General features: G+C 44.3%; 1 protein-coding gene across 10 annotated transcripts in view; it reads right to left on the reverse strand.

Moving 5' to 3' along the window:
• Nucleotides 1-27,100, reverse strand: part of Susd1 (sushi domain containing 1) — a 125,668-nt gene that overhangs the window by 54,889 nt on the left and 43,679 nt on the right. For 5 of the 10 annotated variants that reach the window (XR_390338.4, XM_006538143.4, XM_006538142.4 and 2 more), the window contains 4 exons: nt 21,483-21,662; nt 11,771-11,868; nt 10,509-10,695; nt 441-550 (listed from right to left, as the gene is read on the reverse strand). Coding sequence is in view for 7 of the 10 variants with exons in the window: in XM_006538143.4 (XP_006538206.1) it covers nt 441-550; nt 10,509-10,695; nt 11,771-11,868; nt 21,483-21,662 (575 nt within the window). In the remaining 3 variants the exon portion in view is untranslated. The remainder of the gene's footprint in view (nt 1-440; nt 551-10,508; nt 10,696-11,770; nt 11,869-21,482; nt 21,663-27,100) is intronic. The other 5 variants (XR_001784175.2, XR_003954993.1, XM_006538144.4 and 2 more) reach the window with 3 other exon arrangements.

Raw genomic sequence — 27,100 nt, forward strand, 5'->3', positions numbered from 1 at the left:
TGCAACTGTAGGCAAGAAAGCGATAGAAGTCATCAAGTTCACAGACCCTTCATCAACTTAGTTTCTCCCTGCAACAGTGTAACACGCACCCATTCCTAGAAAGAGCAGTCGCCAACAGTGCAGACAGTCGCCCTATTAGGAGTCTTTACGTATCCTGGATCTTCCATTGCAGAGAGCCTGCATATATTGTCGAGCTGGGAGTTTACTAAAGATATTTTAACATAGGCTTGCTGCTAGGACACACCCCAGGGCATGGGTGCATGCTCTGAGAAGCAGAGTCACAGGTCATGAAAAAGATGTATTTAATAAGATTTCATTCAGGGGTTAAGAGCAAGAGAGAAGCTGAAGGAGCGAATAAGGCATGCCCAGAGAAGGGATGAATCACTCGTGTGTTTTGAATAACTAATTCTGTAAGAGATAAGAATAAGGCGTCATCTTACTTGGTACATTTGTTCTGATCCAACTTGCCTAGAGTGCCTGCTCAACGTCAAACAAGTTTCATTAAATACTGAGATATTGAAAAGTCCGTCATCTTCTAAGAGATCATCTTCTAGAAGACAAGAGAACATATAAAAAGGTCGCATCACCAAGCAGATAGATCGTGGTTGGCTATAAGTGCAGCTGGGACATTGTCAAAGGCCGGTAGGGTATTTAACACAAAGAGCACACGCTTAGATTTGGTTTCACACACTTAAGTTCAAGTACTCGCTCTACAGTTTGTTTTTGTCTAAAAGTGTGTGTGTGTCCCTGAGTGTACGAGCATGTGTATGTGCATGTGTGTCTGTGTGTCTGTGTATGCACATGTGTTTGTATGTGTGCCTGTCTCTCTCTCCCTCAGTGTGTGTGTGTGTGTGTGTGTGTGTTCTTTCTTTCTCTCTCTGTGTGTTCTCAATTGCTCTCCACCTTATTCTTTGAGGCAGGGTCTCTCATTGAATCTGGAGTCCACTGATTCTGCTAGTCTATTTGGGCAGCAAGTCCTCCTGTCTCTGCCTCCCCAGTGCTAGGATTACAGGTGTGCACCACTATTGATCCTGGGAGTTTTCCAAGGCACCCTTGCTCCTGGGAGGTTTCCATGGTTACAGGGATGGACCGCACCCTCATGCTTACTCAGTAAGCTCTTTACCAACTGAACTACAGTTTTTCATTTGTTTGGGGTTTTGTTTTTTAAGATTTCTTTATTTTCATTTTATGAGTGCTTTGTCTCTGTACCATATGCCTGCCTGCTGCCCTTGGAGGCCAGACGAGAGCATCAGATCTGTGGAAACTAGAGTTACACATGGTTGTGAGCTGCCAGGTGAGTGAGTGCCAGGATCTAAACCCAAGCTCCTAACCACCGAGTCTCTCCAGCACTGGTTTTGATTTTTGAGACAGGATTTCGCTCCGTAGCCCAGGCCTCCTTCAACTTGCTATGTAACCTGGGCTAGCCTCTTACTCATAATCCTTCTTCCTCAGCCTCCTGGGTCCTGGAATTATGGACATACGCCACTACACCCAGAAAAACTCCTGAGTTGTATAAACTTGGCCAATAAGGTTCAGACGGGTTTCTTCTAAACCTGACTTTTCTCATTTGTGAAATCAACATATCCAGCTTACTTTCTTACATCACGGGCAGATGGGAGAACTGAGTGAGATATGGAAATGTTGCCATAAAGCTGTGACCTTTGTAGACAGTCAGCGTGACTTGGATGGGCCATAATAAAATGTCCTGAAGCGTATCTGTGGACAGACACCTTGAGAATGAGGGAAATGGTACATAAAACTCCATGGGTTAGGGCCTCAGGGCGGGTGCTTTCCAACAGAAAATGACTGGAAAATGGATGGAAAGGCTGGAGAGACCGTCTGCTGCTCTCAGAGCAGATAGAGCTCCTCCAGCTGCTTAGAGCTCAGCTAAGGTCATTAACAACCGGGAGGCAGGCTTGTTCCGGCCACTGTATGGAAAAAGTCATCCCCCTGTGGGGGAACATCCCTTCAGTCCTTTATTTTTTTAAATGCTGCCAAAAGAAGGGGTTCAACAGGATGAATTAAGGAACCCCCCTCCAGTCTGGGGTAACAAAGCAATTTCTAAGGAAAAGCAAATGTCCTAACAAATAAACTTTTATCTTTTCTACCAATGAAAAAGGGTGGTTTGTTTGTCTGTCTTTCTTTCTTCCTTTCTTTCTTTTTATAAAAGATTTATTTATTTATTTATTTATTTATTTAATGTAAGTACATCATAGCTGTCTTCAGACATGCCAGAAGAGGAAGTCAGATCTCATTCAGGATGGTTGTGAGCCACCATGTGGTTGCTGGGATTTGAACTCAGGACCCTCTGAAGAGCAGTCGGTGCTCTTAATCGCTGAGCCATCTTTCCAGCCCTTGTTTTTCTTTCTATGATGTTGGTGATGGAACTCAACAAGTTTACAAGTCCCAACCACTCTCCCCTCTGAGCTACATCCAAAGCCCCAAACAAAAGTTCAAACCTCTGTCAGGGAGTCTCTGTTTTACAATCATGTTTAATATGTAAGTCTCCCATACAAATCTGTGTCACCTAACTATTCATGATAATGGAAAATTATTCCACTAAAAATCAGGATTGCCCAAAGCATTTTCAATATCGCTAACATATGTAGCACAAGGCAATTAGCTGAGAAACAATATCCATGAGTATAACGGGAAAATGTGAAAATACGGCTCTAAGAATTCAAAGGCCTGTCATTTCTCCTTTATCTTCACAGTGTTTAAAGTTTTCACAAGGATATGGGGGGCGGTGGGGGGAGTGGCAGCCATAGGATTTTGAGGAACGGCAAATATATCCATGTATGAAATGTACAGAAGAAACAGCACATAATGTCTATGACCGTACCCAGACAGAAGACAAGCAGAGCTGCTGTCTGCGAGTTCCCACTGGAGACAATTTTTGTGTGGTATAGCCATCACAGACTGAGTACAGAGGAAGACAGTGCTGGGAACGAAGGCGTCTGGCTTCTACTTCCTGCACCCACTCCTGACAGAAGTGACTGAGAATAACTAGAAATGGGTCAAAATTTGCATCTGGGTTGGAAGGAAAGGTTGGTTGCCATACACAAGGCAGACACATGAGGACATCTACTTAGCACACTGTAAAAGCGACCAGGCTGTGGGGAGGCTCAGAGCAGCTATCCAGCCTGCCTTCCAAGCAAGGGAACACTGTCTCCAAATTCAAAGGGAGGACTAGAGAACTTGAGCTGTGGAGGAAGCCAGACATCAAAAGACAAGTCTGTAATGATCATCTCTGCAGAGGCACAGTCAGTCCCCAAATCTAACTGCACGTCAGAACCCCACAGACAGCACCTCTAAATGCTGTGTGGACATCTGTGGGGTGTGTTTCAAAGGTCATCCACCCATCTAAGTACTAGCCAGGCCCAGCCTTGCTGAGCTTTGGAGATCACCTGAGATCGGGCACACTTTGGGTGGCGGTGACTTGGCAATTCTGAGAGGCAGCCAAGACAAAAGGTGTATTAGCTACTATTGCTAGCGCCCATAGTCATTCCTTAGCACTCTGGAGATCAGCAACAAGGAAGATAGTCTAAGTGGAGAGCTCAGGACCAGAGAGCTCCCTGCAACAAATCCCTGGGTTGACAGGACAGCTCAACTCTGCTGCTTCAGTAGCCTGGTGCCACCAGGAAGCCAGGCACAGCAGAGCTGGCCCAAGGCCAACAGCTTCACAAGTCAACAGAACAAGCTTCTCAGAAACTAAGGGGAGGTGGGCTTCCCCACCGTTGCTTCTCAAAGAAGGCCGGCCCACACAACCATTGGAGAGTCCTTCCCTGAGAGGTCAGAGGTAAACACATGAATATTCCAATGAAGAGTGAGGCCAGAGGGTGTGACATCCACCTTATGAGGAAGCACCAGTCTAGACAGTCTAGCTCAGAGCTCTGTTTCCCAGGCTAAGTCGGCTAGAAGCCTATGAAATAATCCTTTCACACTAAGGGAAGGAGAGGGAGGCGTGTGTACAGGGACCAGGGGTTTTGTTTGCTGTGTTTTTTTTAAAAAAAGCAATATGATAATAAGATTAAGCAGTTCAAAGTTTGTTACTTTCAATAATTTTTTTTTTGTTTGTTTGTTAGTTTTTCGAGACAGGGTTTCTCTGTGTATCCCTGGCTGTCCTGGAATTCACTCTGTAGACCAGGTAAAAATACACAAAATGAGATTCCCCACACACAGAGGAGAGGAAAGTGCACAACAGAACTTACAGTACATTGTAGACATGCACTCGAGCATACACACACTTCCACACGCACAGACACACACATACAGAGACACACACACACAGACACACACACATAGACACACACACACACACACACACACACATTTACAGTAGGCATGGAACACATTCCCAGGAGGCAGAGGGTAAAGGACATGAGAGAAAGAGCAGGGAGTTGGTTCCACCTAGGTGTATTGGAGGAAAAGAGTGGGGGTGGGGTGGAAGAAGCAACAAACCGAGATGGAGATTTGATGAAGGAAATTATTCCTAAAGTGTGGACAGATCAAAATCCCCCAGGGCCCTAGGAAGACTGATCAAGTGCACAGTGTTTCCATCCCACACACTGAAGCTTCATGAGAGGGTCCCTTCACTGTTGACCTGCAACCAGGTCAGACACTGACGATGTCACCAGACAACACCGTGTGTATGAACAGATGACTAAAGGCATAGCTCTACTGCTGAAGGGAGCTTTTTTGGTATCCACACTGAAACTCAGATTGCCTTATAGGATTAGAAATGGGGCAGGGGAGCTTGCGTCGTGGCTGGATGCTGGAGCCTAAGCTTAGCTTGTGAGAGACCCAAGGTTGACTGTCCAGTGCCTCCTCCCCCTTACCTTCCATTAAGGCATTAAGTCCCAAAGACAACTCGATCTGTTTACAGAATTCTTACATTCAAGATTTAATCTCCACTCAAACCTTTATTCACAGGGAAAGCAACAAAAAACACTCTCAGATAATTGTGGGCTCAGAAAGGACCCCATTTCCACAGTGAGAAAAGATAGAAACCGTCTTCTAGACAGGGAGCAGAAATGTAAGGAGAAACAGAGAAGTGAGCTTAGAAAGACTGGCAGTTAACACTGCACTGATGAAAACCCACACACCTCAGGTTAAATGGTTGCAGAAAACATTGCTACAAGCATCAGGAAACAAAACTAAAGCGCCAGGCCGACCAGGTCAACAGCCCAAGGGAAGGAGAGTAAGAAATACATGGGCGGACAGCTCGGCCTTCCTTCCTCAGAAGCCAACACAGTGAGCTGGTAATCAGAGAGGCACACACCCAAATAGGTTCTTTTAAAGATTCGGCCAACTGTAGAAGAAAACCAAGATCTGTATTGTCTGACTCACTGAAAACAGAAACTTGTGGAACCAATAAAAAGAAAGACACAGGAATGTGACATTAAAAAAAAAAAAAAAAAGAAAATGCTGGAAAGGAATCTACCACCCAGGAAGCAGTAATGGAAGCCTGTTTGCTTATCCACTCAAATACCAGCCTTTCCCCAGGAAGTTTCTATGTGTTCTGACTTCCAGAGCTGTGACGGCAGCCTCATCCAGTCAGCCTGTGAGGATAGCTAACAGTGTGTTACGCCAACACAAAAGCACAAAGAAATTGAGGAAGTCAGTACTGCACCCAAGAAGGTAAAGTAAGGCAAACGACGTGGGGCAGACAGAGCAAGCCATTTGCTGTTAGTGAGAGAATCCATCCATGTGTCAGGAATATTGAAAACCCTGGCATCAAATCATGCAGGAGAAACCAATTAGCCTCGACAGAAGAAAAGGAGAAAAATGGACAGCTACACAACTCAAGTCTCTCTTGATCTAATAACGTGCGGTGAGACAGAGATCACTCTCATCCGAGCATCTGCTGACAGCCTGACCTCCACAAGGTGCCAATAAGTCCTCAAAGTTAAAACGGAATAAGACCAGAAGTAATTAACATTAAAGTGTAATTATTAAAAAGAAAAGGCTGAACAGATTAATCCAGCTGCTAAGAGTCCTTGCCGCTCTTCTAAGGGATTTCCATCAGAAGCCGCACAGCCTTCTGTAACTCCAACTCCAGAGGATCCAACGTACAAAATAAAAGCAAATAAACCTTTCTTTTAAGGCTGGAGGCGGGGCAAGGAGATCAGAGGAAGAAACAGGAGATGAGTAACAAATAAACAAACCCCAAACAAACTATGGATGAAGTGTCATAAGAAAACGGGTAACTACATATACTAATTTAATTATGCATGCATGAATTGTGGTGGTTTAAATGAAAATGGTCCCCAGAGACTCTTAGGGAGTGGTATTATTGGAGGTGTGGCCTTGTTGAAGGAATTGTGACTCTGGTGAAGGGAGGAGGGTGAAGGAAGAAGGGTGAAGAGAGGAGGGGGAAGGGAGGAGGGGGAAGGGAGGAGGGGGAAGGGAGGAGGGGGAAGGGAACAAATGCTTTGAGGTTTCAGAAGTCCAAGCCAGGCTCAGTGGCTCACTCTCTCTACCTGCTGCTTCCTGGAGACCTGGATGTAGAACTCAGCATCCTCTCCAGCACCATATCTGCCTGTGTGCGGCCATGATGATAATGGACTAAACCTCTGAACTGTAAGCAAGTCCTAGATAAGTATTCTCCTTTAGAAGAGGTGCCAAGGTCTTGATGTCTCTTCACAGCAATAAAACCCTAACTAAGACATGTATGTATACCTGCATATCTATCACGCTAATTGGGTGATGTGATACAGTTCTAATTAATTCTTAAACGGGGAAATCAGCACAGCAATTGTACAATTGATGAAAGGGAGAACAAAGAGAACATGTATTAGCACATTTTAAAATAACTATTTAAGCCAAAAGAAAATCAGCATAGCAATTAAGTCACACCTTAAGAGCAAAGAAGAAGAGAGAAATTGACAGCATCTCCGAAATTCTGTCAAAACTTAAATCTGCAAGGGAGAGGGAAGCCTCCAGGACTTCTATTATTACACAGAAAAATGTGAGAATGTGTTGAATTTTGCACACAGTTACAAAACTGTAAAGTGTTCTGGGTATGGTGACACATCTACGATCCCATCACTAGTGAGGTGGAGGCAGGAGGATCAGTTCAAGGCTAGCATCAGCTACATAGTAAGTCTGAAGATAGCCTGGGCTACATGAGACCATGTCTCAAAAACACACACACACACACACACACACACACACACACACACACACGTTTACAAATGTATCAATAAAATCAACTTAAGAAAAGTGTGGAAAGGAAATAATAAAAATTAAATGGATTTAACTAGGAAGAAAAAGGAAAATACAGTTTAGAAAGCAAGAGATCATTCTCTGGAAAAGAGAATAAAAAGACACCCGGGGTTGGTGGTTAAGTGGAGCAGTACCTGCCTTCATCCCAGCAGGAGGGTCTCAGCCAGTTTAAGGCCAGCCTTGACTGTGTAATGAGTTCCTAGGGCTACCTAGTGCTCAGTCTCAAACACAACAGAAAGATGGGACATAGAGGAACGGTCAGGATCAGCCTTCAGCCCTCACACACAAACACACAGACAAGCAGGCAGGCGCTCCACCCTTAACCCCCATACACATTAAAGAAATTCTAGAAAACATGGGCTGACAAAAGTCATGGAAGAAACTGACAAAAGGTGTCAACAAACCAACTTCCTAAAAGGGCGAAACTTAGTGATTCTATGAGCAAATCTGCATTCCAGAATGATGCAGACTTTCCCAGAGCAGTCACAATTGTGTGTGTGTGTGTGTGTGTGTGTGTGTGTGTGTGTGTGTGTGTGTGTGTGTATAAAAGGTCTGTATAGTGTATGGTATGACTGGAGCCAAGGTCGAACATATTCTGCTTCCAGCCAGTGTGACTCCATATAAACCCCAGTCCTCACTAGGCTAACTTGCAAACGTAACCTGTTTCCATTTAAACTGCCTACACAACAGAGAGGTGCAGACATGACACCCAGCCTCAGTTATGCCTTATGCTCCTTATGCATTAGCTTGATTTTAGTTTGGATCCCAAACTCCAAAATCTGGAAAATATTAATAAACAGCATCAATGAACACGAAACCACTCATAAGAAATTCTTCAAAGACAAATTTGATTCAGAGGCTCACAAGACCTTAATGCAGACTGCTGCCTCCATTGTATCTTGAAAATAAATTTTCCTTAAATCCAACGTCCTTCCCTGCACCTTCCACACCACGGCTCTCTCAGAGCCAAGAAAATATCGGGTCTGTCTGATTCCAAAGATCACATTTTTTTCCTGGTGGGACAGACACTTGAGAGGTAGTCAGATACATGTAAGAACGCTGTCTTTCTGACTCAGCAGCAGATGTGTTTCAAGGCCTTTAATGACCTCTTCAAGAGGCGGGTGTATCCCTGGAAGCCCACAGGAGGTCATCCACTACAGTTTCCTTAGTTACAGAGCAATTTCTTATCTTTTTTCCCTCACATTATATACCTAAAGTAAAATAAGTTTTATTCATTAAAAACTCCTAAGAGGCCTAACGTCATAGTGGCCTTATACTATCTCAATAGGAAAACTGTCTTATTATTTCTGCCTGATGGTAGGTTGTCATCTCCTGCATGGTGACAGCAATATCTAAGGTAGCTTTTCTTTTCTTTTTCTTTTTCTTTTTCCTTTTTTTTTCGTTTTTTTGAGACAGGGTTTCTCTGTATAGCCCTGGCTGTCCTGGAACTCACTTTGTAGACCAGGCTGGCCTCGAACTCAGAAATCCGCCTGCCTCTGCCTCCCACGTGCTGGGCTTAAAGGCATGTGCCACCACTGCCCGGCTTCTTTTCTCTTTTCTCTTTTCTCTTTTCTTTCCTTTCCTTTTCTTTTCTTTTCTTTTCTTTTCTTTTCTTTTCTTTTCTTTTCTCTTCTCTTCTCTTTCTTTTTTTTTAAAAGATTTATTTATTTTATGTATATGAGTACACTATAGCTGTCTTCAGATACACCAGAAAAGGGAATCAGATCCCATTACAGATGGTTGTGAGCCACCATGTGGTTTCTGGGAATTGAACTCAGGACCTCTGGAAGATCAGTCAGTGCTCTTAACTGCTGAGCCATTTCTCCAGTCCCCTGAGGTGGCTTTTCTTAATGGAACATCAAACAACTAGTTACAAATAATAAATGTCACCACTGCCACTCAAAGTTTATCTTTAAAGTATTATTAAATATAAATCCTCTTTTAAATTTTTTTGTTTTTGTTTTTAGTGTGTATGTGTGTGCATGCACGTGTATGACAGTGACCATAGAGGTCACAATAGGACATGGGCTTCCCCAGAACTGGGGTTACAGTGTTGTGAGCTGCCACGTGGGTACTGTGGACGGACCCTCTGCAAGCAGAGTAAGTACTGTCTACTAAGCTGACTCTCTGGTCCTGAAGTCTCTGCAAAACAGAACCCATGTGAGCTGTGCAGGCAGCATTGTTGGCAAAGTGCTTGCTGCACCAGCCTGAGCATAAAGTTCACACAACTCACTCTGATTATGGAATATTTTTTAAATCCCATAAATTATATGCAGTGATCTATTCCTACTTTTCGCATACAAGCCTGTTTTTGTACATGCATGTGTTTATATGTGTGTATGGTTGCGTGTGTCTAGGGTGCATGTGTGTGCAGAGGAGCCAGAGGTCAACTCTGGGTGCCCTGAATTATTTATGTTTAACAAAAGGTCTCTCACTGAGCCTGGAACTCACTGGCTGGCCAGCAAGCCCCAGGCATCCTGTCTGCCAGCGCTGAGATTTCAGATACATGACTGACTATTCAGGGCTTTGAACACAGGTGCTGGGCATCCAAACTCAGGTCTTTATGCTACGTGCCCAGCACTTTACTAACTGAGCTGAGCCATCATCCCAGCCCCTATTCCTCTTTCTCTTTTTTCTTTTAGACATGGTTTCACTAAGCAGCCCTGACTGGCCTGGAACTTTCTTTATAGATGAGGCTGCCCTCGAACTCACAGAAACCCACTTGACTACAGAGTGCGAGGATTAAAGGCATGCACTACAACATCTGGCTCCTGCTCCTACTTCTTAATGCTCCTCTGGGTCCACTCCCCCATTCAACCAATATGGACCCCTCTGCACCCTCGGGCTGCCTCCTGCTCCCGCGTAACCACTGTTAGCCGATTCAGCAGCCAGACCAGTTCATAGTAAATAAGAAGCCACCCTTCAGCTCCTCTGTTCCTCCTCTTTCTTAAGCAAAGGAAAGAAAGGGCTGTTGGGCTTTCTAGCAAATATAAGCTGTAAGATCCTCTATCTCTTGTAGATCTGGAAACCCATGACATCATCATCTAATGTTCCTTCTGCTACCACCACTTGTCTCCAAGGACTCAGCTGAGAAACAGTTGCCAGCGCCATTCAGCTGGACCTCAACAGAATAAGAATTTTTCCTACTACGCCTACTCTGGCTCTACCCACGGAGTAGCTTCATCCCTCTGCCCACACCAACAGAAATCCCCTCCCCTCTTGGTTCTCCACATCTGTGCTCAGGACTCCCCAGGAGGAAATGCCTCTTTCCCTTTACCTACCAGGGGTCTGGAAGCCAAGGATGGCGGGCACAGAGCGCCTGGGAGGGGCTGCAGAAATGCTTATGGTGTAATTGGTTCCTTGTTGGAGGTGCAGGCACACTTCTGGGGTTCTGCTGTCTGTGGTCACATTGACTGTCTCCTCATAAACTGATTCCGCAGCATCCGGCTGCTGTCTTTCAACGCGTATCTTTAGAAGAGGAAAGACAAGAGAATCCACCATGACTCCAGTCAGAATAACGGAGGCTTTATGGTGCTGAGCGCTGTTTCTCTGAGGGTCCCATCTTAGATACTATGTAACCCCGGAGTTGAATAACCACGGAGGAGAGAGAGGGCCTGCTCTGCCATCAGGTACCTGAGGACCAGGCCTAATCATCCCAGGAACCAATGAGACCTAAGCTGAGACAGAAGTGAGAATTCATGGCTCTTCTGACCACAAAAGATCAACAATAAAAGGAAGTTCTCCTGCCAAATCAGCACGTGCGTCCAGCCTTCTCTGGGGCAGGAAAGCACAAGTGCTTGGAAACGAGCAATAAAGAGAATGCCAAACAGAAATGCCAGTCCCACACTCATACCTGGTCAGATGGCATACATGCTAGATGTGAAATATGTGTATAGCTCAAAAATCCCACCCATTTTTTAAAACAGGGCAATAGAACCAGAAAACAATTAGACTGACTAAGAACCTTCATATTTCTCATTGAAACCGTATAGCTGGAAGATAGCAGCACTAAACAGTGTGGTTTAGTTGGTGTTTTCCTAGTTATAGAAGCATCATTGGTTTGCCTTCCACCATGGTCACCTGCGTGATAACAGTGTTCACGGCCTGCTAGAGAAAACAATTCTTTTCTAAATGAATGGAGGTTGAAAGCATCTTCTAACCTTGTCTTGGCCTTTGTGTTGGCTCTAACTGAAACGTTGATGTGTGTTTTCAAGAATCTCTGTTTAAGAAGATGTGCCAAGGAACGGAGACTTGCATATTCAAGCAAGAGTCTACACCAGCTTATACCAAGTAATTAACTGTGTGCTGTTTCATGAGTTACACTATCTGTAGCTTGTTACTATACATTTGCAAACAAATATGGTTTCACTTTGTGTGACTGAAGGAAGGAAGAGGAGCCAGCAGAAGGAAAGGAAGGAGATGGTGGGTGGTGGGGAAGGAGGAGGGAAAATGGGGGAGGGGAAGTGAAGCGCCTATAGGCAAGTTCTTTTGGCTCATATTTCCATTTCTGCATTTGCAAGGTAAAGCACCTCCCTTTGCTTACCAAGTACACGATCCTGGCGTTCACTCTCTCTGGACTTATTTGCCATCTCACACAGGTGTCATTAAACACCAACACATCATGAATTTCTATCATTATTTCTAGAATAGAAAAATAAATAAATAAAAGAATTGACACATGAACCTCAACCATGGGCTTTGGGGAGCTCCTGGTGGACTCGGGGCCTCTGTCCAGCTGGTATCTCGGCTGCTCACCAGTCACGCGCTGGTTCGGATGCTGAATTGAGCAATTCAAGCAATCCCAGATGGTTCATCATGAATGAGCCTGGCCCATTGCCTGACCAGGCAAAAAAAGGAAAAGATTCCTGCCTGCGGGTGGGGAAGGGCTCCAACTGTGATTAGTCTGATGGGCCACTGGATGCCACTGCTGTTCCACTCAGAGGCTGCAGCGAGGCCCAGAAATGAGCTCCGACTGGAAGCTTCCTTAAGGCATACAGGAGAGAGCTACTGCTCCTCGCTCCTCTCAGCCTGGGTGGTAGGCATTCACTCAGGTGACTGCAGAATCCCAAGGGGGAAGTGGCATGTGTTACCATGAAGGACGGTCCCTCAGGTGAAGCTTGGGGCAAAGAAGTAAGTTCTCCACAGAGTTCCTGGTCACCCACGGTCTCCTCTAGCAGAAGCCATGGGATCCTGATCTGGTGAGAAGCCAGATTTCTCCCACTTGTGCTGGTTCTAAAAAACCTTGCACTTCAGTGATGACTCTGGCAGTGTGGGAAAACACTCGACTCCCTTAAGTAGCACAGTTTCCAAGGGGCGCTGCTATCCAACTACTTAAAAGTTGTTCAGCATGGCATGGGGGAACCTACCTTTTCACTTCTTAAAGTCAAATCTCTGACAGATAACTAAAGCTATTTCTCTTTGCAAATGGCATGATCTTAGATGCAGACACCTAAAGAATTCAAACCCTAAAAAACAAACAAACAAACCCATAAACCTATGAAGGCCAGGAAAGGAGTCCGGGAATGATGCAGGACATAAGGTAAATATGCGTTTCTGTACACTAGGAACAGATGATTAAAGGATAATAAAACAACTTTCTTTTACAATAAGATCAAAAAGGAGGGGAAAAATAACAACAAATACCCATTTTAAGTTAGGCATTGCTCTATCATTCCTGGAGACAAGAATTGCCATTCCATCCAAAAAGAATATTCCATGACCCTGTTTGAGCTTTCCTGCGGAGCCAGACACTTCCCAGGTTCTTAAGTCTAATGTATGCCAGCCCTGCATACACCTTGGCAACGTGACTGTTTCTTGCCTCCTGCTCTGGGGTTTCCTTTCTGTGGCTCACGCACTCCAGCACATGCAGCCTGGAAGGGGAGAGGAGTTAAATCCCCTGGGGATCGGCACTAGTGAACCAGCTATTGCCCTTTTTGTCCCTGGAGGCACTGTCATAAGTGACTGAGTTTCCACAGCCTTTCAGAAAGTTGTATCCGCAGTGGAGCAGTGTCCCGTACCCAGAGGAGATCCAGATGCTGCCGCACCGCCCTGCCCAGGGAGACCCGGATGCTGCAGCGCCCTCTACCCAGGGAGACCCGGATGCTGCAGCGCCCCGCCCCCCGCCCCCTCAGAGAGTCCAGGATGTTGTAGCATCCTCATACTGTTTCTTTCTTTCTCTTAGTTAGTTCTGTTGGTCCCCAATCCTGCTTCCTGAGTCTTTACTCCCCATTAATGTAATAATACGCACTTCTGGTTCTGTTTGGGGAAAAACTAACTCAAGACCGCCATCAAGATAAGTGAGAAGAGACTTACCACACAGGCACAAGGAGTTGTGTCTGAGCCTCAGACCCGATGTTCATTTGTTTCCTGTTCACTTATTTATTTACTGTAATCAGCTTGATGGGCCACTAGATACCACTGGAATCTACTCTGGGATGCTGGAGCGAGGCCCAGAACTGGACTTAGCATTATATGCTTACACTAGGAAAGTGGAGACTGATGGATAGATCCCTGTCCCATCTAGTAGGTGAGATCAGAGTAGTGAGAGATCTCATTTCAAAAGCCCAAGTTTGGTTCCCAGCACCCACACCCACATCAAACAGTTCACAACCACCTATAAGATCAGCTCCAAGGGATTTGACACAGGCACCTCTAGTCACTGCACACAGACACATCATTAAAAATAATAAAACTTTTTAAAGTTAAAAAACAAAACAGATGGCTACCGTGGAACAATACCCAAAGTTGACCTCTCTGGCTTACACACACACACACACACACATACACACACACACACACACACACACACACACACACACACACACACACAGGGGGAGGGTGGAGAAATGAGAATGATAATTCAATAATTCTTTACCTCAGGAAATGATACACCATTGATACTCCTTTTATTGGCTAAGAACAGATTTAGCCACCATGAGGAACAAGGAACCTGGGCCGGAAACACCCGTAGGTTAACATAATTCTCTTGTACAGAACCAAGGTCAGCTTTGGATTCACCTGGACTACTGAAATGGTCACATGTCTGCATCGCACCACACTTGTTTTTTTGAGTAAATCCAAGTCATATATTAGTAACGGAAAATAAATTGAGGCTGAGAAGAAAACACAAATTTCTACAGAGACATCAGAGTATCAGCTATGAAGCCTAAAAAAATTCATAGGTTTCTACATCAATATTCCTCTTCAGAACATAATAATGTGGTTTAAAAAAAAAAGAATACAGTTGTCAGCAGGAAAAACCAAAAACAAACAAACCCCAGACAAACAAACAAATAAACAAACAAAGTAATGGCCTTGTTCTTTCGTCTCCTTGGTTAGCAAGGGTGATGCTGATTCCAGTCAGTCCATCACTGGATAAACTTCAAGTATAACTGGCCACATCTGTGGCTGCCCATTAAAGTCCAGGACTTTTAACATCCCTGCTCCCTCAAACAGCCTTCTGACGGTAACTCAGCAGCTGGTGCAGAGGGAGCAGAGGTATTTCCCCCTTCATCTTCTCCCTCAATTGCCAATAAAGCAAACAGCCTTCCTATTCGGGGTGCCTGTGTCATCCAAGTGGAGATTAGAAAAGGGTTTCCTTTCTTGTTCTTCCTTTCTGCTCGTTCACTATGACAACTGTAAATGACATCTCAAAGATGCCATCTGCCTGTAGCCTGTGCCATGTTCTGCACAGATGGGACCCAGATCTGATTATAGCGATGCCAGATATTCCATCCCAAAGAGAAGCCTACCCAAGCTGATGTCTTCCCCCATCAAGTTCTACAAACAGATTGAAAAGACTTTTTTTTTGTTTTTTTTTACAAAAATCCCAGGTGTCAAATGCCTGCATTAATGCTGCCCTTTGAATATACAACACTTGGCAAAATGTACGCTAATTCTAACTATGCCATTAATTGAAAAACGCATAGGGACTGACAAGATAATTCAGTGGATAAAGGCACTTGCCAGCAAGACAATGACCTGAGTTTGATCCCCAAAACCCTGAGGAGGAAACATACTCTCACAAGTTGGATTCTGACCTCTACACGTGCACAGTGGCATACATGCACCTACACATACACACAACCAAGTAAACAAATGCCATAAAAATTGAAAACAAGGAAAAAAGAAAAAAAAACCATACGAAAGTCTTTTTCGGACTGGTGTCCTCTTCCATTTACTGCCCATGATTTACAGAATTGTTACTGGATGGCAAGCATCCACCTGTGTCAAACACTGGACTGTGAAGAGGATTAGACCACCAGTTCTTCCTTCAAGGAGCATGTTGCCTAATGGACGGAGCAGTCACTGCTGCAGGCAACTGAGAGCTCAGTAGCATCATCGCAGGCTCCACACAAATACGGAAGGGCACAAAGAAGGAAGGCCTGGAGGACCTGGGAAACTGAGTTTCATAGTGGGCACTGCCTTGGGGCATAAGTGGCTGTAGAGTAGAGGGCAGAGAGAACAGCGAGTCTGGACATCAAGGCTAGCGAGGCGGGGAAGAGGAGTGAGGGAGAAATGTCAGCTAGGTACAGAGCGAGGCTGCAGAGGAAGCACAGGCTGCACCCGGGGAAGGGCTTGCCTGCCAGACGGAGGACAGACACCCCTCCTCCGAGCAGAGGCAAGCTGCAGGGTAATGAGGGGGACAGTTTTCCATCTGAAAGGAAGCACCAGGGTACAGAAGAACCGGAGGTCATAAAATAGAATCTAATGCCATTTCCTCCACGACAACTATGTCAGGCTCAGACTGCTCTTCCCAGGCCTGATCTCATTTGCCCCGTAGCCATAAGAAGCAATAATAAAAACAATAAGAATGAACACTTATTAAGTTATAACTATGGACCAGAGAGTATGTACAGGACTTTACCCTTCAAAATAACCTGATGGCTGGACAGAGCCATGTCCATTTTATAGTCCCAAGGCTTGGATGCGAAGTAGCCTGCAAGAGTCAGGCGGCATGAGGGACAGAGTCCAGACTCGCAATGAGACGTGTCAGACCCCACTGTTAGGAGCATCCGCACTAAACTGGTCAAGAGGCAACAGGATGAAAGCGGGGTGCTGTATTATAAAACAAGAAACAACTCTGAAGGAGGTGACTGGGAAGTGAGGGAGGAGGAACAGAGAGGAGCCCAGGCTGACTGCCAGCCTTTGAGCTCAAGAGTCTGAATGAATGGCCCTCCACTGTTCTCCTAAGAAACACAAGAAGAGGCAGAGCAATGAACTGCATTGAGGAAATGTTAGATATGAGTTATCTGCTTACTGTCCAATGGAAAAAGAGCCCTAAAAGCCATGGGTCTGTGCATGGAAACAGAAGACATGGGCGGGTGAGAGGAAGATATCCAAGTAGCTCACGGAGAGGGGCTCACTGGCAGAGCCCCAAGAACGCTGATATCCAAGGAGACCCTCAGACAAGGGCAATGCACGGGAAGGAAGGTGAGTCACTAAGAGGAAGTAGGCCCAGGAAGTGAAGGAAGATAAGGGGACGAAGGAGTGTGGCCTCCCTCAACTCTCCAGCCTCCTCACTCCATCCAGGGAGGGCACAGCATGTCATTAAGGCCAAGAGGCAAGGTCAACCTCCTTCACTCCACCCTAGCAAAGGCAACCTCCCCCTCTCCCACCCTCTATCCTTTTTCCTTGATGAAATGGACGTCCAGTCAAGCTTAGACTTGGGGTTTGACATTGGGTAGAAGTAGGGAGAGCAGGCCTTGGGTCTGTCTAGCTGTGGAACATATAGGCATCTCCAATTTGACACAAAGAAGGGCCCTACAAGGTCCTATTGAACTTGTATTAGGTTTGGGATAATAAAATACTCAGCTTTACTTTATCCCATAAAGTAAAAGCAGGGGTGGATGGGTACTTGTATAAATATAGCATATGTTTATATGATATATATATATATGGATTTTGCTATTCTATTAACATCTAGTATTTCTCTGTGAGGAATTCACTGTATTTTTAATTAGTTATTTAATGTGTACTCCTCAGAGTGAAACTTTGTCATAGCAAAAGCTGTCCTTATCTCTCTAAACTTAGCAAATGCCTCAGACAAAGACACTCATAAAGTGTTTTCTTATCTGACTGATGGGTTAAATGAACGAATGGGTGATCAGCAACACTAAAGTTCAGAAGGGTTAGCAGAGTGGGGTTAAGACAGAACACAGGTTTAGCAGTTAGACAGTCACTCATAGGGGAAGGGAAGTGATGCCTACCTCCCTTCCATGATAGGCTGAGACAGCAAAGGAAGGGAAGGACACAGAGTGTCCAGAGAGCCCTCTCAAGAGACCCACTGTACGGGGTCAGGGACCAGTCTAGTTTACTCTCCTGGTTTAATTTGGGGCCCTTCTTTGTTTTTTTGAAAACACTGAAAGAATAAATTCAGGTGGGTAAGTTCAATATTATCTCCAGTCTAAACATTTCCTGATTCCAAAAGAGACCCGATGATCTTGACAGAGCATACAGCCAAGCTTTGACGCCATTTCCAAACAGACTGCAAAGTGGGCACACTTTGATGACTACGGCAACAAGACACGGGGACACATCACTGAATAGATCTGTGCTTGACTATAAACAGCCCAATGCCTCCTTTCTTTGTGTAAAGTCCTAAGGTAAAGCTATGTAAAGTGGGTAAGAGCAGCATGCCTAACTACTAAAGTAAGTCACACACTTTATAATGATTTTTATGGCACATGAATAAATGTTTATATGTTCACTGGGTATTAATTTTTGTGTACATTAGGAAAAATACATCTACTTCATCAGAGTCATGATATACCACATATTACAAGGAATCCTTGATTGGTATATTAAAACTACAAACTTAAATTGTTTCTCAGATATGGTGATATATGTCTATAGATTTAACTGTTTGGGTTAGGGCAGGGAGCTCTCTTAAGAACAGGAATTTGAGACTAGCTTGAGCAATGTAGCAAAATTCTACCTAAATATGCCTGTGTGTATAAAATGTGTAAATATATATGTATATATGTGTATATATAATCACATATATGTTATTTTAAGACACAAGCTATGAAAATAATTCTTTAGTTATGTCAAAGATCATCAGGGTGGTATGCAAATAGTTCAAGCTTGGGCGAGCATGAAGAGGGACGTGTGGGATTCCAGGGCTTCCAGGCTTGGGTTCAAATCAGAACTCCATCAAGTACTGGTTACAGAATGACCCTAAGGAAATTGCTTAACCTCCATGAGTCTCAGATCACTCAGCTATGAACTGAAAATACTCGTCTTACAGGTTTTGAGGACGGAATGAGATCAAGCATAAGGGCCCCAAGAGAACCCTGGGTGTGCAAGGTGGTGTGCAGGGACACAGCAATAATGTCAGTCGTCCAAATGGTACAGACATATTCAGACTCAGCCCAGTAGTGTGGCTAATGTAGTACTGTGCCCATTTATCCCAGCCAGCCCTTCTTTCCTAGCTGCAAGTGAGCACTTGCTAGGCTGGTGAGAAGGGCTGATAACCAAGAAGGTAACGAGGGGAACAGGAGCTTGGTAGCATTTGCAGCAGTACCCAGGGCAGATTCCGGGATGCAGAAAGGCTCCTGAGAGATGAACAGTCAGTGTTTCGACGGAGTTGTTGCTCTCCTAAGAACACGGAGTGATGGAGTGTGGAGTGTTAACCTTGTAATTATTAACCCAGACTCAGAACATAAAAGGCAAATGACCTGGACAGAATGGAAGCAGGGACAGCCTTATCAGGAACAAATCAGCCTCTTTGATCCTGAAGTAAAACTGAGTCATTAATGTGAAGCTTCCACCTCGGGTTTTTCCAGACACGAAAGTAGTTACCTAATTCCCAGCTGTCTGGAGTTTCTAGTTCAAACTGGCCGTAGAGGGGAAAAAAAAAAAAAACCTCACCTCCTACCACCTTGTTAGAGTTTGCACTCCATTAAAAACATGACAGATCTGAGCCACTAACTCAGAGGCACAGAGCCTCAAAAGTATTTTAAAATAATTCAAAGCAATCTGTGTACAGATAATCCATTCTCCCCAGTTTGGAATTAAACACAGACATACAGACAGAGGGGAAGACGGAGGGACTACAAGGAAAGATGATGATAGGGGAAGAAGTGAACCGTGAGACACAGTAAAATAAATACAAGACACACGGGGGGTGGGAGTCGGGATGTCGTAAGACTGATGAAAAACGGGGAAAGGGAAAGGAGGGGCAGCTAGGCAAGAACCATGACAACCAGCACCTCTTGCTCCACTTCCAGAAGCTTCTCCAGCCCACCTCTCCAGAGATGCATGACTTCATCAGCATGCAAATCACTCCCTTTATCTGTGAAAATCGAATTTAGCTGCCAATCCTGACGGAGGGCACACGAGCCTCCTCGCAGAAAGAGCCCAGCTCCCAGGGAGAATGCCTTTTTTCTCTCCCGAAATCAAAGCTTGCATAAGCCCATGGAAACAGCTGCAGCTGGAGCCACAGACTTAGTAAAAGGTGGAGGGCTGAGGACAGTAATTATAATTAGCGGTTACATAACATGTTTGTTCTTCAAAGTGCTGTACAAGGACCAGCTAATTAATAGCTTACTGTGCCCCATGCAGATCCCCTGGTTTTTCACGTAGTGACTAATCCTTGTGCCCCCACTGGATTCTGAATGGTGGCAGCAGAGGACCTTGAGCAGCGTACACATGGCAAAGGGACCACGGCTGTAAGAAGCTCTCTCACACAAGCTGTTTCTTGGGGGGACGGTTCTGGGAGAAAGCTGTCTTACATCCTTCAGATAAGTCCTGGAGGTGCTGCCAGAGAGGCCATCAGTCTCGTGAGCTTGGCCTCAGAGAAAGTGGAAGATGGTACTGGCGTGTCCTTGCTTCTCTGCTTGGCCAGGGAGACAAGGTGGCCTCCATCTCTGGATTCTTGCCTTCTGTTTCCTCCTGACTCCGCAGCCTACATCTTTTGCAGGTATGATGGCGATAGCTAAATGTAAGCATTGTCTATCTCCTCCCAGGGTTCCTTCCCCACAGGCTTCAGCAGTCTCTAATGCTTTGAATTTATTTACAAACCATTACAAGGACATATGAATGTGCACTTCCTCAGGAGAGATCTGGTTCTCCTACCACACTGTAAATTTCAAATGTGTGCTTCACACACAGAGCGCACCGAATATCTATCTGTGGGACGGAAAGATGGGCAGGATGGATGTCATCAAATTCTCTCTTGGGGATGGGGAGATGGCTCAGACCATAGGTGCTTGTCACGCAAGTGTGAGGTCCCAAGTTCGATACCCAGAACTTCCATAAAAAGATAGGTCATGGTGGCCTACTTGTATAGTCTTAGTACTGTGAAAGCGGATACAGACAAAAGATAGTGTTGCAGCCGGGTGTGGTGGCGTACGCCTTTAATCCCAGCACTCGGGAGGCAGAGGCAGGCGGATTTCTGAGTTTGAGGCCAGCCTGGTCTACAAAGTGAGTTCCAGGACAGCCAGGGCTACACAGAGAAACCCTGTCTTGAAAAAAAAAAAAAACAAAAACAAAAAGAAACACACACACACAAAAGATAGTGTTGCATATATGTATGTATGCATGTATACACACATACAATAGAATATTTTTCACTTCTAAAAAGTGAGGAAAATGGCATATCCTGTATTGTTGGTGAGCCTTAAAAATATTATGCTAAGTGAAATAAGCCAAGCTTTGAAAAAAAATCTCAAGTATCATATGATCCTACATCCATGGAGTGCCTACAGTAGTCTCATTCCTGGGAGATAGAAAGCGCAATGGCAGGGTGCCAACGTCTGAGGGGAGGAAGAAATGATGGGTTCCAGTTTTAGAAGATAAGATGTTCTGGAGACTAGTTCTACCATGGTGTAGATGTACACAACACCAACGGACTGCATAATGAAAACAAACCGGTATAATGCAATTAGATAAGACTTAACTCCTTGAATTTTATCATCTCTTGTGTGAAAAAGATGTCATATCAAAATGTGTTAAGGGTATACTCCTGCAAGAAAATGGTTCATAGAATACATTTTCTCAGCTGGCTAAGGAGAGAAGGCAAAACACACAAACACAATGAATTATGGTGTTTCAAAAGATGGATGTGTAAAATTCCTTCTTATTATATTTTCCCAATCCATCTTCTAAATCACCAAGATGAAGCTGGTAGATCCGAAGCCAAATGCCTACCCGAGTAAACGGGAGAGGTGAGCTGACCCAGAGGCAGCCATTACTCCATGACCCCTCTGGTGTTGCTCCCAGGTAACAGGAGGCCAGCAGAAAGGAGTCTGTACCTGTGCATGCATAAGTGATTTCACTCCAGGCGCCTTTCTCTGTGCAAACGGAAGTGATCTTTCCTCCTGGACTCTCAAAGCCCTCCTGACAGTCATAATGAGCCACACTCCCCTGTCTGGAGCTGTGATTCCCGACCAAGATGGCGTTCTGAATTTCAGGAGGGCTGCCACAGCTGATCTCTGCAATGAGAGGCAAGAAAACAACAGTGAGGAGTTCTGACTTCCATCCCCGCATTAGGATCTCAGAAAGAAACCTGTCATGTTAACAGAGGCCATTCATCTGGGAAAAGAGAAAACTGGCTCCCTCAAATGTAATTATATAAAATTAAGGCTGTTCAGAAGCATAGGAGACCGGTGTGCCTGGATTTAATGACGTTTTCAAACGTGCATACAGACAGAAGAGCCAGATTAGGGGATGGCTTATGTACGGAGCTCCTCGTGAATGAAATAATACATCTTAGGGTTCATCTACAAGCTAAGGTGCTCTGGAACTTGTTACTATGTATCTTCAGATCCTTAACTCTTCAGTGGATGACAGTGCCGGTGTAGCAACTGTTGTTAGCTGGCTAGTAAATAAAATATTACAGAACCCTTGACATTCTTAAAACAACGCAGCGAGAAAGTGCCTACCTTTGCAGGTTCACATCACATTCAACTCTCAAGGGGGACAGGTCTCTTGCAAAGAAGTGGATAGATCAAAAGCATTAGAGTGATTTCAAGTTTCTTTTCTATAACCTTAAGATATGTATAGGTATATGTATATGTGTATCCATATGCATATGTATATGTATATATACACACATACATACACACACACACTTATATATATCCAGCCAAAGCAGCAGGCTTCAGAGCACAAGGACAGCATCTCCAGAGACTTCTAACCTTCAAAAATGTCATGTGTACCTTTTCTGATAAAAACTCAAAAGCATTTAATAAAATACTGGCCTAATAAATCCTTGTAAGCCCAGCATTGGGGCTGAGGTAGGGCAGTTGGAAGTTCAAGGCCAGCCTGGGCTGCAGATCGAGACTGTCTCCAACACAGCATGGGTCTAGTGAGTAGATGGTTCTCTGTTCTCATCTCCTGCTCTTGCCTCCTGGCTGCAACCATGGCTCGAGGTCTCTGAGCTTGACTCAGTCTCCTTCTTGAAATTCCACTGATTGTGTTGACTTAGATGATGGGGTTCACCATTTAGATCTAAGCCCACTTTCCAAACATCCTTTTGGGGACTTTTTAATTTTATTTCAGATAAAGGACTTAAGACATAAAAATAAATATGGATGAGTACACAATTCTGTCTCTAATATTGAAACATCAGAAACAACTCAAATGTTTATCAAAAGAGAATTGGGTGCTAAATGTGGTTGCCCACCTCTTATCCCGGCACCCAGGAGGTGAAGGCAAAAAACCAAAACAAACAAACAAACAAAAAAAAACACTGATGCCAGCCTAGGCTACATTGATGCCAGCCTGGACTACAAGAGGCCCAAGAGGAGACAGAGAAACATAAGCCACAGTGTTACTGAGCAGTCATAAAAAGACCAGAAAGATCCACATACTAGTGTGAAAAGATGTCCACAATACATTATTGAGTCAAATAGTGGGTTTCATCCATATAAAATACACAGACATCTCTATTACATGGCTTTCCCTTTCTTTGATTCCAAAGTTAGTTACAGACATATGTTGAGCAAAGGATTGTATAATGTGTGTTTCAAAAATACACAGGAACTTGAAAAAATACTGGTTATTGTTTGTTAATAGACTCTTATGGTTCCTACCAAAAATTATAAAGTAAACCTGTTTGACAAGAAAACAAATCAGAACAGGTATAGCTTAAGAACATAGCCGGGCGTGGTGGTGCACACCTTTAATCCCAGCACTCGGGAGGCAGAGGCAGGCGAATTTCTGAGTTCGAGGCCAGCCTGGTCTACAAAGTGAGTTGTAGCCAGCCAAGGCTATACAGAGAAACCCTGTCTCGAAAAACCAAAAAGAAAGAAAGAAAGAGAGAGAGAGAAAGAGAGAGAGAGAGAGAGAGAGAGAGAGAGAGAGAGAGAGAGAAAGACAGACAGACAGAAAGAAAGAAAGAAAGAAAGAAAGAAAGAAAGAAAGAAAGAAAGAAAGAAAGAAAGAAAGAAAGAAAGAAAGAAAGAAAGGAGAAACGGAGCACATGGGTTTCGGGAAAAACATGGGTGGACAATGAAATTGGCAAGGTACACAGATACGTCTCTATAACCATTTAAACTGGACCACTTAATATAGTATTCTTAAACACTTCTAAAGGTTGAGCAATGTAAAACAATTAGCAACAGAAACACAGTTCCAAAGGTCCTTAGTAAAACTTGAGCAGTGGGGCTTAAGGGACAGGAGAGCTATATCTGCCACTGGCATGGCAGTTCACAGGTATGATGCTAGTCAAGAAAGAAACATAAAACAGGAGGACTGGGGATGTAGCCCAGTTGGTAGGGTGCCCTCGCAGTGTGCCTGAGGTTCCATCCCCATCCCCAACACCACTAAGCACAGCATAGTGGTGCGAGCCTGCACTCCTAGCATTGAGGAGGTAGAGAAGCAGGAAAATCAGAGGATCAAAGTCAGCTTGGTAGTGCATGCTGTTAATTCCAGCACTTGGGAGGCAGAGGCAGGAGGATCTCTGTGAGCTCAAGGACAACCTGGTCTACATAGTGGGTTATATGCTAGCCAGAGAAACATTGAGAAACACTGTCTCACAAATTAATTAATTAACTAATTAATTAATTAAAAGTCAGCCCGGGATACATTCAGTATCAATACACCACACACACACACACACACACACACACACACACACACAAATAAAAACACTGGGTGCAAGAAAGAAATATAATAATAACTCTAAAGTGATCTCAGCTGTACCTAAAAATGAAAAGGAAAGAATCTTTATGTCATTCATTTTGATTTTGAGTTTTCTACTTCATCTGTAAAAAGCCAGGAAAAGCTGCCATTCCTGACATCCACACCTTTAAAATAAAGGCTCACTTATTGAGTTAAAGCATTCAGAATAAAGACAATGGTATCTTATGCTCCCACAACCCCATCAACCATGCCTGGCTTTAAGAACAGGTGGCCTCACCAAGCCTGTTGGTATAAGGTGTCAAGCCCAGCTACCCTGGAAGCTGAGGCAAGAAGGGAAAATGGAGTAAAGCCTTGCTACAAAATAGAAAGTAAAATGTGGGTCAGGGGTGTAGTTCAGTGGTAGAATGCTTGCCTAGCATGCACAAGGCCCTAGGCTCAATGCCCAATGCTGAAATAAAAGAAAGAAAAAAAAAAGAAGAGGAAGAAGGTTGGAGAGGAGGAAGTTTCTCTTACATCCTTGATATAGAGTTAGGGGATCTAAATAAAGGAGCTCTTCTCTGCCTCATTCTCGATGCTTGGCCTGTTGTAAGACCTAGACTTACTTTCCAAAGAGACGCTTCCAAGATCAGAGTCTCACCAGTTGCTGTTGGAGCTATCCAGAGAGCTAAAATAAATACAGTAGCCCAGGATTCTGTATTTAATATAGTATATCAGAATATTCAGTATATTAGTATGCTGGTTGAAATTTAGCTTTCAGCCAACATAGACTCAAATCATAAGCAGTTACGGGGGGCCAGAATAAGGAAGTCACTTCATAAGATCGCATCTCTACCTACTTCTTAGATCCCATGTTTGGTCACAGGGCTCTGTTCTCTTTTTATGAATGTTTACCAGATACAAGACCCCTTACTCACTGTGTTTTCCCAGCACCAATCCTTTCCTGGCCCCAAACATTGCAAGGCATCAGTGTGCTCATTATTTGTGTGCACATGAGCAGCCAACCAAATGAGTAGTTAATGTTTTCTAAGACTTCCCAGTTATCCATATACAAAACATCTAGGATTCAGCTACAGCAGGTCTGAGAGGGAATAAGAGAGAAAGGCTGAAAATTGAAACATCAGTGAAGAACTGAAGTTGAAAATACAGCCTTGTGCACCCTGAATATGGACCCCCAAAGATCTCAGCGGTGAGGTTAGGACAGGAAACCAGTAATAGAAAGCTGAATTATTAGAGGAATGTAGATTCCAAGAGAATAAGAACATGGAGGAGAGTGGAGTTGGTTTCTGTCTTGCACATACTCAAGAGCAATGAAGGCATGATGACTTTAGTTGTGATTACAAGAAGTTTATAATTAATAGTAAAAAAAAAATCACCAGATGTATGGGAAGTCATTGGATTGGTCTCTCGAGAGGAAGACTCAGGGCTGACGGTACCCACAGCTCTGTGAGCTTCCATTGCTGAGATGTTCAAGTTGCATAATTCCTTGTCAGAAGATATTTAGGAATACTGCATGATCTGGATAAAACACATTGTTCTAAGCATTTGTCAAGAGGAATCACCCAGGGGAGGTATGAAGTTATGCGTGTTGACTATTAGAGCTTTGGTGTGCAGTGGCCTTCGTGGGCTCCATGTTTGAAGACTTGGTCTCCAGCCAATAGCACTGTTTTCAGAGGTTGCAGAAGACCCAAGCTGGGAGACACATATTGCTGGAAATAAGCCTAGGACAGTATCCTAGATCTGCTTTTAACCCCTTCTACTTCTGAATCCTCTAAGATATAAGTTAGACCAGCAGCTCATGGCTGTCATGGACAGAACTAGCCACCATGCCTTTCCCAACATAAAAGTCTATTTCCCTTTGACTATGATCCAAAATAAGTAATTCTTCCCATAACTTATTCTATTAGATGTTTGTCACAGCAACCAGGAGGGCATCGAAGACAGAAATCAGTGCCAGGAAGTGAGGTCTTGGCTGTGATAAACTTGACCGTGCAGTTCATAGACCTCCTGTACTAGCTTGTTGGAGAAATGTTGAAGAATTTGGAGCTCTGGCACAGAGAAGCCTTAGAATAGAGTATGATGGGCCATTCTGGTGGCAGCTAGAAAGATCAGAATAGCCAAGTGCAGATAGTCAAGGTCCAACTCATAAAGTGCCAGAGAGTACAGGTCCTGCTGAGGATTAAGCTAGGGGCTGTCTGTGTCACATTCTGTCAGAGTTGTGGTCTGCCTGGCCCCTCAAAGTTTGAGTGATGTTGAATTTGAAAGTATAATATTCATTTGTTTGGTAGAGAAAACTTTCTAAGATGTCGTAACACTGAGGATGTGGCCTGACCACCGTTCACTTACTCTAGCTAGATTTATAGTGTGGGTAGAGATTCAAAGGCAGAACAGAAAGCTTTTTCAAGTGCACTTTTGGCAGGGAAAGGAGCATGGGAGACATGGTGGTGTGGACAGAACAGTCATTATTAGAGTAGACCATTAAAAAAAAAAGCCTTAAACTATGAGGTGTGAAGGCACAAAAGCTATGATAACCTCAAGAGTGAGATCCCATCCATCGAAGGTTCTAGGACGGAAAAATGCAAGCTAATTGTAAAACTTTCTTTTTAAAAGGAGAGTTCCGATGGCCTAGTCGGCCATCACTGGAAAGAGAGGCCCATTGGACACGCAAACTTTATATGCCCCAGTACAGGGGAACGCCAGGGCCAAAAAGGGGGAGTGGGTGGGTAAGGGAGCGGGGGTGGGTGGGTATGGGGGACTTTTGGTATAGCATTGGAAATGTAAATGAGCT

Source organism: Mus musculus, chromosome 4, assembly GCF_000001635.26.
Source record: "Mus musculus strain C57BL/6J chromosome 4, GRCm38.p6 C57BL/6J".
NCBI classification, from domain to species: Eukaryota; Metazoa; Chordata; class Mammalia; order Rodentia; family Muridae; genus Mus; species Mus musculus.